General features: G+C 42.8%; 2 protein-coding genes across 2 annotated transcripts in view; both read right to left on the bottom strand.

The window, feature by feature from the left end:
* Positions 1-44: 44 nt before the first annotated feature.
* On the bottom strand, positions 45-4,261 carry LOC115019350 (interferon regulatory factor 2-binding protein 1-like). The gene is made up of 2 exons (XM_029448869.1): positions 2,186-4,261; positions 45-926 (listed from the first exon to the last, which is right to left on the bottom strand). The coding sequence occupies exon 1, from the start codon at positions 3,993-3,995 to the stop codon at positions 2,211-2,213; it is 1,785 nt and encodes a 594-aa protein (XP_029304729.1). The 5' UTR covers positions 3,996-4,261; the 3' UTR covers positions 45-926; positions 2,186-2,210.
* Positions 4,262-5,239: 978 nt separating this feature from the next.
* hnrnpl (heterogeneous nuclear ribonucleoprotein L) overlaps positions 5,240-11,528 on the bottom strand; it is a 12,845-nt gene continuing 6,556 nt past the window's right edge. Inside the window, exons 7-14 of the mRNA XM_029448873.1 lie at positions 8,567-8,602; positions 8,260-8,328; positions 7,913-8,163; positions 7,334-7,455; positions 7,028-7,229; positions 6,899-6,956; positions 6,268-6,363; positions 5,240-6,135 (exon numbers count right to left, since the gene is read on the bottom strand). Of these exons, the coding sequence (XP_029304733.1) occupies positions 6,077-6,135; positions 6,268-6,363; positions 6,899-6,956; positions 7,028-7,229; positions 7,334-7,455; positions 7,913-8,163; positions 8,260-8,328; positions 8,567-8,602 (893 nt within the window). The 3' untranslated portion in view covers positions 5,240-6,076. The remainder of the gene's footprint in view (positions 6,136-6,267; positions 6,364-6,898; positions 6,957-7,027; positions 7,230-7,333; positions 7,456-7,912; positions 8,164-8,259; positions 8,329-8,566; positions 8,603-11,528) is intronic.

The raw sequence follows: 11,528 nt of genomic DNA, 5'->3' as shown, positions 1-11,528 counted from the left end.
CTCAACAATGCTGCAAATCTGAGGTTCAAAGAATAAGCCCGCTATGACAAATTACTATTTTGCAATTTATTGTAGAATCGACCCGTCAGGATCTTGAGTATGTGGGTTAACCATTGAAGATTGTGCTGCTAATTATCTTAACATACATAATTCAAAAAGTAAATAGACAAAACAAGCTTACCTCTGATAGATGAACAAATTAGTGACCGATGCCAAGGTTATCAGTGAATACAGCATACACAGCTACAATACAATAATTACACTGAGCATGAAGCCATCTTTGGTCTTCTTATCACTATAAACAAATGCATATAAATTTGTATTGTATCAAAAATAGAAATTACATAGTCATATTGAAAGTAGATTCACATTTTCGACATACAATAATGAGAATACCTAAGAGACATGTTGTGAGATTACATTTTTTCAATCCTTGGCTTTAAGGACCCAATGGTTTATGCCACAATTTGAACATTCATTTGTTTTTCAGAGATGTCAAACCATCTGTCAATATCGCTGTCATCCATCTGTATAGGACAGTATGCAACATATATATATATATATATATATATAACAAACACAAATGAAAGACAATAGATTGTCATTCCTAAAACAAGCATGTGCTTTCTATCCTGGGCTTTGAAAACGAGGCCTGATGAAAGGCCTCGGCTGCACTGGACAAAGAAGAGAGATTTGGTCAGGACTCAACATTCGGTTGTGACGTAGCAGCCCTCCTCCACAGGTGAGCCGAGCCCTGACAGACAGACATGTCCCTCTTCTCAAAAGTGAGTCTTGTTGTGTCTTTAGTTAACGGTGTGTGTGGCTGTTCAGAGTTCTTCTGATGTCAGAGGCACACATGATGAACTGCAGCCACAGTGGACCTCTGCTTGAGATAATAGGGAAGTGCTTTCAAAGTGTTTGATCCACTGTGGAAAAAGAAGAAATGTGTGTAAGTATTTGGGAACATTTTAAACATACAGTAACATTAGGCAACTTTCTTTTCTAAACAGAGTTGTGATATTTTTAGGACACATTTTGTGCCTGGAGAGCATTACCTTTAGAAATATAATATAGTCCTCGCAAATAATGCAATTCTCAAAATATGAGACTAAACGTACATCTTTTTGGGAGTGGCGAGAAAAGGGTCTGCAGGGTGTCTGCAGGTCTTAAAGTCTTTTAAAACATTCAATTCAGTTCCCTCACAAATAGCCTTTAAGGGTATTAAAACAAAATCTGACATTTTATTTACAAAAGACAACAAAACAAATGTTTTTTCTTGGCTGTAACAAGTTCTGTATGTGGTTGTGGGCTGTCAGGAGACGTTATCCATCTCTGAACTACAATGACACTGCGCTACAGTGGATTGTGCACTCAGAAGGCGGTTTAATCCTTTAATGTGGGGTGTCAGTCGGCATCATCAGACCTGTAGCGAACATCATCACTGCTGCTAGCTACAGTATCTAGGAAGCTCATCGACTCATAGGGTTAATTTGAGCAAAATAGTTCATTGGTTAAATTTATCCATCACTTTTCTGCTAATCATCTGGGTCCAGGTCACGTTACTTCAATTACTTGTATTAAGTTATTGAACTTATTGTACACAGCTGGGAAGTACAAAAAAACAATGTCAATAAATTCCTAAAAAGTATTACATTTAAATGTGGTGAACCCTGCAGAAACCCCACGTCTAACGTCAGGGAAGTGTGTACAGTGTGTACAGTACATCAGGTAAAACAGGCCGTTGATGACACCGTTCCACCAGAGAAATCAAAGCTGAGAACGGGAAGCTGTTACACAAGATGAAGAGCAGGAGTGCAAGGAGGAAATAACAATTTTGTTTTGATTATTTTATCCTGTGTTCTTTCATTAATTGTTTTACATTTTCAAAGCAGCTGGTGAATTGTCTGCCTCAATCTGATCTCAAAATCAGCATCAAACTACTGAGGTATCTCTCGACACCATGACAGACTACACCTTTGTTTTAGGCTTGCTTAATGAAAGGGCTGATCATGTGCAAAACCCATGTGGCATCAATGCAGTGTTCCACTGGAAACACAACATGAGGGGGGATAGTATTTGTGAACAAGCTAATGAGTTACAGTTAGTAGAGGTCATGTTTCTTTCTGTCACAGAAACAAAGAAGCTTCATCATGAACAAATAATAACTTTTTCTTCTTTGTCTTACCATTCACCACAACCGGGTGGAGACGTCAAGGGTCACTCTCCTTCTTTACTGTCACATCTCCGTCTCCGGCCAGGATGGTTGAGATCTCTCCCTGCATGAAGGCCCAAGGCACAGAGGATCCAGCCAGGGGACAGCGCTCTCCACTGGGGCAGTACACCTCCCCACCTTGACCTTGGCTGCGGATGAATCCTCTAGTACAGGGGAAGCAGAACTTGTGGTGTGGGACAGAGGGACACTGGACAAAATGAGTGTCCTCCAAGCGCTCTCGGCAGAGGGTGCAGCAGAGCAGAGTGCCCTGAGCACTGCTTGTAGACTCCCCAGCACTGGTGTTGCTGCTCTGCCCCACTGCACTTAAACCCTGGCCCAAAGCTGCCTGGGAGACTGAGGTGGAGGCAGTGGAGGGGCTGCTGCTGGTGGGGCGCCCAGCTGAGGACGAGTGGGCTGTGGACATGCTGGGACTATCTCTGGTCATCTGGCTGGAGCTCAGGCTGTCTGCAACTCCCATGAGCGCTGAGATGGGCGAGGGCTGGCTGTGTAAACGGGGTGGGCCCTCTTGAGGAGCAGCCATGCCAGGAAGAGGTTCCATACTTGAGTAAGTACCTCGAGGCCAGGGATCCCTCGCTGGGTGATCAGGCCTGGCTTCGCTCTCTCCATTCTCAGAGCCCGGAGAAGCCTTGCGACGGCGAGTCGTGCTCTTTGCTGGTAGAGGGCGTCCGGCGGCTGCCATAGGCAAACCTGCGTCTGGCTGTGGCAGAACCTCTGGAATTGGGGGTTCTTTAAACATACGCACACCATCATTCAACAGCTCAGACAGCCCACGCCAGTCTCCTGTGCCTTGCCGCTTCTCGTATTCCACATAGCGTAGCCCAGAGTTCACTGCTTTACCTGCATCTTTGGCTGAGTCACGGAACATCTGCCTGACCAGGTCAGGGACTCCTGAGAAGATCATTCCAGAACCGGCAGGATACTCCACAAACACCTTCAGATCAAACTCTGGAGATGTGCTGGCATCAAAGGCCAGAACACGACCCATCAGATTATGGTCTTTCCTGAAGCGCACATTAAAGGGGACGCAGCTGCTAAGAGCTACAAGCACATCCCTGACTGCTTTGGGGCGGTTTGGCCAGCCTTCAACCCTGCTACGAGCCACCTCATTCAGTTCTGCCATCACTTCATTGTTCCTCCACACTACTGCAGGATCTATACCCACCAGAGCAGAGGTGCTTGCTCCCACACCCAGAGACACAACCTGTCTTCTGCCAGCATCTCCCATAATGGGGCCAGCTGAGACTGCAATTGGTGTGGCCCCAGCCCTGGAGCCTGATAAGGGGGTTAAAAGCCCATGAGGGGCAGCTACTAACCCTTGAGCTATCAAGGCATGAGATATTGTGCCATGAAGATTAGGAACTGCCCCAACTATAGCTCGACGAGTGTTTGGGCTATGTCTGCTGCCCTCTGACAAGGCCACATCTTCAGCTCTGTGCAGGCCATTGGGGAGGCGAGAAGATACCCCATACTCACCCCTCCCCCTTTCTATACGCTCTCCATGCTGCCGCCCTGCTTCCAGGGGCCCAGCCGGGCTGGGTTTACCCTGCTGTGGACCGGGGGACCTGCCGTCTAAAACTCCATGTGTGCTCTTCAGTTGCCTGGCAGTTTCAATGAGAAGCTCTATTCTATCTGCGCCGTCGTAGTTGACACATCCCCGGCACACAGCCTCGCTGAACTCCCACAGCATGGCCCAAGGCATCTTGGGCAGATCGCAGAGGTAGCACCATTGCCGTCTAGAGGAAGACTGCGAGGCGGAGGACATGTTGTTTACAGGCCCTCGACCAAACTTTCTTCGGAGGCCTACACGTTACGGTCTACGTTTTTTTAAACAATTATTCAGTTCTCAGACACTACTCGCCACATGCCGCATATTTTACGATTGAAATTAAACGAAAAATAAGCTCAACACGCGACTGTTGACAACAGCATTTAAAAGTTAGCGACGTCTTCTTTCTCGATTTGTTCGTGTCGGTCTGTGTGGAAGGAAGTAAAATGTTATAAGACACCGGAAACACCTACGCGACCGTGTCTCAGGGCAACATGGGAGTTGTAGTTTTTCTTCTTACGCCACCTTCTTGTTCCTTGTATCATAGTAATGTACAGTACGAACCACGGAAGGTTCACAGTACAGGTCAATGAGGCCGGTTGTTGTACACGGGTGATTAAACTCTTCATTTACCGGCAGTTATGAGAACTGAACTATCGGAGTTGCTGGAATTGACGACTTTAAAATGCTCAGTGTGTCATCTAACGTTGCCTGTGTTTACTTAGAAACACGTTCATATTCCTGAGATACCGGTTTGTATACTAGACTTGAAGCTGTTAAGTTAGTTAATGGCGCAGTATGCAGGTAGCTGTTTGCGTTAGAACATCTGGCCCTGAGGCTTGTCAACATGCTGATGTGGTAGGAAAGCGGTTTTTTATTTATTACAACATTAGGGGGTAGCCTAATGCACTGCCTCAAGTTACACGTTCACATTAGAAGAAAGTTGAGAACTGATTCAAATATAATTTGGGGGATTCTAGCTTTAGACCATGCCACTAATTATAGATTATGAACAAGTAAGGCTTTGACTGAAACAACAAGTCTCACTTATCCTTCAAATGCTTTCAGCTGCATTGCATGGCCTTCATCAGTGGATAGTGTGCTAGTAGTGTGTAGATAGATGTCAAAGATGAAGTCCACGAGATGCGTCTGAAAACTCCAGATAAAATCTAGTAGCTGGAGTTGACAATTGTTTGTCAAACTGCTTGTATCAAGGTTTTTAACAAAGTGTGCCTTTTGAGTGCAACATACAACCTTTTCACTGAATATGGAGAAACTCAATGTTACACGGACACCACAAATGTATGCAGCAAAGAAAAAATCCAAACAATAGCAACACAACACTAATATAGGGTGGTCCATAACACAATAAGTACTCATCTCCAGTGATGTATTTTAAATTGTTGCCAATAACATACTTAATACTGAATTCTTTAAACATAATTGGGTGAATATCCAAGTAAAGAGGTCAATTATTCTTTTAATCTGCTTTAATTAATATCTACCACTTGTGAATACAAACCGTAATACTGAAAATAATGCAGTGCTTCACAGCCTGTGTGTACAGACGGGGCTTGTGCCCTATCCAAGCTACCTAATGCAGGTATGTGGAAACAAACAAATAACTTTTAGTTAATTGAGTAATTCCAGCTAAAGTAATATTCACAGTATTGTTTACAAAAAAAAAGAAGAAAATAAGTGGAAACTTGACATTGAAATCTTGACAGTGACTGAACTGGTAACCTTCTCCTTCATGTGTGCCATCCTCCAATCTTCATAGTGATAATCTTCTAGTCCAGGTATTAACGTATGGAAGGCATCCTAACCACTTCAGTACACAAATGTCAGTGGGACTTTTTCATCCAGAAAACTGCAGCTGCTTCTCCTCGTCACAACCTACCAATGAATTATCATATCCCAGTGAATGAACATTGATGTTTCCATGTCAAGAGTGAAGAAATGATGAAAGATACAATACAAACGAACTCTGAAGATGTGAACAATGGTTATATCAGTATTCACATTATGGTTACTGATGTCCACATTGAATTGTTATTTCTGGGTAGTGGGGGGAGGGGGGGGGGTATTCAAATCTAGTGTAGTGAAAGTACAAAATAAACTACAGATTGGAAAACATGATAAAAGTAAACAAATCATAGTTTAAATAACATGTTCTAAAGCACACCACTCCTAGTTTTTGTCAATACCGATTGATTGTTTGAATGGGACGTGACAACATAACTGCAGATACTCTATGCAAAGACACAAAATTTACAAATTATTAGAGGGTAGAGTATTTAGTTGGCATGGTGTGTGGTTGAGAAACACAGCTTCAGTGTGTAAGGGTAAGGCCCACCTGTAAGAGAAAACAAAGAAAAAGAAAACATACATTTAAAGATAAAAAGGTAAAAGACAATATGAAGGCTATAAAATGTACAGTATATTGAAAACCATGTTGGTATATCAACGTAACAAGATGAGAACTTACTAGGGTTTTTCATCTGGTAATGGTTAATCAGAGCTAGGGCTTCCATGGCATCATTGATGGATTCCCACTCCAAAAGGCCAGATGAACTTCGCTCACCTTTTTTGCCACACAACAATGGTTAGATGATTAGCATAATAGATAATATTACTGTGTGTTAATGCATTACATTAAATAAGAGATCTGTATAGGTAAGATCCCTAATATCCCTGAAGAAGCCACCTTAAAATAAAAATATCCAAAACCAGCTGGAATGTCATGCAATTATAACTCAAATGATTTAAAGTAAATTGAGAATTACATTTTTTTTCTAACATTGATTTAGTATCATTATTTGATATTTCTGTGCCTCCCAAATTCCAGTTTCATACACATGAGTAATTCATTTGGATCCAATTTTAGTCAAATAAAACCTTGCATTTAAAAGAAGAGCCGGAGGTCGCTCCACACTAACAGAACCCTGTACTGCAAGTGTTTACAAATCTTTTCATTTAGGGTCTTTTTGTATTCTTACACAATTCTTAAAAAAATATATAGAAGCCAGAATCTTCATAAATAGTATTCATTGGAAAATCAAAGTACACTGAAACAAACCAGTTCATACTATTGGCCAGGCAGGAACTTTATTACTCACTCTTTCCTGTGAAAAGTTTCACACTTGTGGCGCTCTTAATTTCCAGTTCATCGCAGACCTAGAAAGAAGACCGGTTTTAGTTGAAGTTTGAGGCGGTGTAAAACCATATCTACACTACACTTTTCTTACCTGGTTGAAGATCTCTACAGAGATGTCGGGCTGTGCGTTAAAGAAGTGTAGGACGTTGCTCGGGTGCTGGATTCGGTTCTTTGCCGCCTGCTCTGGGGAGGTGAAGCGATTGTTGCGGGATCCGTGGAAATCCTTGAAGCTGCTGGTGTTGTCCTCTAACTGGTAACACTGTCCTGGCACGATAGCCTGCTGCTTCGACACACTGCCAAGGAAAGAGCGCCAGAGGTTGTACATCAGTATATGCTAGATCTCTGCTCTCAAATTTCTATTCTAATGTTTTGTGAGAGTTTGGACGGCGGCTCTTACCACACGTTGAGTTTCTGTCCGAAAAGGAAGTTGTTGTTGAGGTGAGTGATGGCCCTGTCCACAGAGTAACAGTCTCCCATCTCCACCATTGCTGCTCCAGGCTTACTCTTCATGAACTTAATCTGAACGTAGAAAGATATCCAGCTGATTTGCACTCAAAATGAGCATGAAACTAGCGCTGCAAATTACTTTCATTACCAAGTCATCGGTCTTGATTAATTAGTTTCTTGATTGATTAGTCTTATCATTTAGTCTATGAATGTTTGCATGCTTTGTTTAACAGTCTGAAAATTAATCATAAAAATAGTTGCCAATTACCTTTCACTTTAATGAGGTGTATCAACTTTGGTTAAAACACGATCAATGAAAGAATTTAATTAAAAGTGCAATGTTTAACATGCGCTCAAATTTAAATGTAAAACATTCTAATGAACATTATGAGTGTGAACAGACGCAGGTGGCTTAGTATTACACATTTGACCTTTAAATAAAAATACATTTGAAGGTAACGGAGGAAGCAATCATCGATTTCTGGTGTGTTAAGTTGTCAGGGTATTTGGTTAGCATCAGTTCACTCACCCGCTCTATATTGCCATAGAGGCAGAAGACGTTGAAGACCTTGTCGGCATTGACCTTAGAGGGCTCAAGGCCATAAACCATAAGAACTGGAGAGTCAGCATGAGGCCCATACTCAGGGGGTGGTGGTCCATAACCAGGGCCGTAGCGCTGGCTACCGCGACCACGCCCGCCCATACCTGGCCCCATGCGGTGGGGAGGAGGGGGCCCGTAGCTGTCGTCATTGTAGCCATGATAACCTCCTTGAGGGCCGCCTTAATTGGAGAAAAAATACATTCAAGGTACAGAGACAGTATTGGAATATGATCCATTCTTTTAATGTCAGACCAAGTTCTTTATCCGATATTTACCATAATCAGGTGGGTGGTCTCCAAGAAGAGCAGGCTGCCTCTGCCGTTTGTTGGGATTGGCATTGGGATCTAAAATGGTAAAATAAAAGTTGCCTATCAACAGGTACCTTACCTACTATGTACGAAGGGACAAGGTTGTGATTGACATGCAACCAAGGGACCTGACATTTGAAGTGTTAAAAAAAGGTTTGCAGGCTCTAGTTTGCTAATCTAATGCGTGACATAATGGAGATTTAGAACAAAAGCTTTTCAATATTTTTTTATAAAAGACCTCCTATATCAGTCATCCTAGTACAAACACACACACCTTGTGAATTGTTCCAATTGCCTTCACCATCAGCATCTGTGCAGGTACACATATACACACGTCAAATCCAAATAAACATTAAAAAGTATAAATTTGGCAACACTGTATAAACATATTACATCCTGGGTAATTATAAGGAATAGAAACATTCAGGTGGAAGATCAGAGTACAATATACATCAGTACTATGAGCAGCACCTGCAGTCTAAGCATGTTTTATTGAAAACTATTAGAACTATTCAGTTGTTACAAACCAGGATATGACAGTCAAGAATTGTGACTAGATTACATTGTGAAAGGGAAAATGATACCCAAATTATAGACTAGGCTTCTAGACTTTCCAAATGTTATTGGACCGATTCGATCCAAGTCGCATAGTGAAACGTGTCATTTCATAAACTATTTATATCCATTGTTTCACAGCTGCCACGAAGCAGGCCACGGCGGAGCCAGTGACGTAAACAAAAGTTAGTGAACCCAGCACGCTACCATGCCCACTCAAATGACAGGCACTCACCCGGTAAAGAGACAGACCGGGTCGGATGGGCAGTAAAAACTCAATGGACTTTTTGACACCCCACCGATGCAGCGGGCCACCGGGATTTGTCCCGGTATGCCATATGGCCAGTACACCACCTGCTGTGGAAAGTATGTTTGTAACTGGCGACTGACAGAGAACTACTGATGCTCTACGCTTTATATAGTGTTGGGGGGTTATTTGGTTAGGATGGCTCCAGTGCGTCATCGACCCATGACTTCAGGCTCGCCCAAAAGACTTCCACAATTCAGTATATAGCTCGGAGTCATTTCACATGTTTTCAGCAATTATTTTCTAACATGTACATTGTGTTTAGAAACTTTAGGCGGCCTTTATCGTCATCAACAAAAAAGTAAGTACCATTAATTCCACAACCCATTCTATACAGAATTTTGCAGCATACAATCTGAATATAAACAGAAATATTACCCTTAATTTATCCTAGTTCCATTATACCCTTACGTGAACAAACAAACCTTCCGGTTATCATAATGTGTTAGCACCAGGTGTGACAGCCCTCTAAAACCAAAACCCACATCTGTAAAATATAACCCTACCTTTATAACCATTTAGCTACAACACAGAAACATTCAAATCCAACACTCCCTTAAGAAAACTTTATTTTTTAAGTAAACCATTTTCCACTACTGACCGACCCCCTTCCCTTGGATACTAAAGGTAGAGGCAGACGGCCGTCAACCCTGACCGGCTTGTGCTCGAGGTTTCTTCACGTTAAAGGGGAGTTTGTCCTTGCTGCATCGCACTGCTTGCTCATGTTAAATTGGGTCTCAGTAAATTATAGAGTACGGGCTAGACCTGCTCTTTATGAAAGGCGTCATGAGATAACTTATGATTTGGCGCTATATAAATAGAAATTGACTTGAATTGACTTAAAGTGCTTGTAACCCAACATTTGGTCGTATGGGATATAAAATAATAAAAGAAAACACTGATTTAAATAACAGAAGGTTCAGAAACATTACATTACTGAAATCTGTTGTTTCCCGAGGTGATATTGTTGTATTTACTTGGCTCAACAATTTAACAACAGCTGTGTCGTTTTAGTATCACAATAACTTTCAACCATCAAGTCAGATTATTAATTCATTTCTGTCAAGTACTTACAGCACCACACATGGAGCATGGGACACAGTGGGCAGGTAGGGGGCAGTCTTCAGCAAGGATGCTACCTGCCAACCTCTTGACTCCAGCCTCAACTCATTCTCCCTCTTCAGTCTTTTCTTCCTTCTTTCCTTCCTTCCTTCCTTGCATCCCCACCACCACGGAGAAAAGTACATCCACACATCCATGCTTGGTTTTGACTTGCTGCCGGTTTGTTTTGAAAGTTGCTATTAGAGGCTCATTTCCAGCTTACCGTGCTCTGACCACAAAGCAGGACATTTGCACCGTTTGAGAATGGGCTGTCTGTCCACAGACACACTGAGCCAAACCTGCATCACACGGGAGGCGTTAAAGGCATCACTATGGGCCAGTGCAAAAAAGGGAAAATGAAACAACGCAGAAACAACACAAGAACAGCACAGAGAGAAGGAGGGAAATGGGGAGGAAGGAACAGGGAAAAAACAACACCAGAGTCCATAAATGTAGAAAGCTTTAGGAAAAGATTTGAATCTGTTTGCCTCTGTGCTTGTATGCTTGATAGGTGTTTGATGCTTGTGTCTTCAAAAGGCCCCCCCCCCCCCGGTGGATATTTCTTCTCATGTAAAAATGGATGTTCACATTATGCTTGCTTATTTGGTTTAAAAGCTGTCAGCCACTTGCAAAGTGAAAAGGCATCTAGTGCTTGACAATAAGTCATCTGGAATATCTGCGTGACGATGTGCTGTCATGGCGGTTCAGCTGTGTGTTGCCGTGGATATTCGGCTCGTTGTGTGGTCATGTTGTGTTCGGCACAGCAAGGTAGAGACGAGTGGTATTAGCATCTGTGAAAGAGAATGGCCTCTTTTTTGTTTACTGCCCCAGTATGTGGTATCGTCTGTTCTCTGGTTGGGCTGAGTGTGTCTGTTGCTCCCTGTGGTTGTGTTATGGCAGGCACATCCCAAGGGCTAGGAGGCGTGGCCACAACCACCACACACCTGACTTCCGCCCTCATCATCAATGTGTTGTGTCAAAAGTGGTGACTCCTCATGGCTCTGCAGATGAGATGTGCTGTACTGGTAAAGAGGTGGTGGTAGATGCTTATCAATCTATCAACATCAGTCTGTGGTGGATATGCGAGGTGTCTGTTCGCGTGGCCTTGGAGTATTTCTGTCCCTCAAACTGAAATGGTGGCTACTGTCCACCACCAAAAATAAAATGGACTCCCATGTCAGGTGGTGGAGATAGGGGTGATGATGGACTTGGAATAAGGAAGTACTGAGTTGAGGTTGTGTTCCGGTATTTGTTGTCCCACTGTGTCCGATGT

Source organism: Cottoperca gobio, chromosome 14 (genome assembly GCF_900634415.1).
Source record: "Cottoperca gobio chromosome 14, fCotGob3.1, whole genome shotgun sequence".
Lineage (NCBI taxonomy): Eukaryota > Metazoa > Chordata > Actinopteri > Perciformes > Bovichtidae > Cottoperca > Cottoperca gobio.
This window is presented reverse-complemented; position numbering and strand designations above follow the sequence as displayed.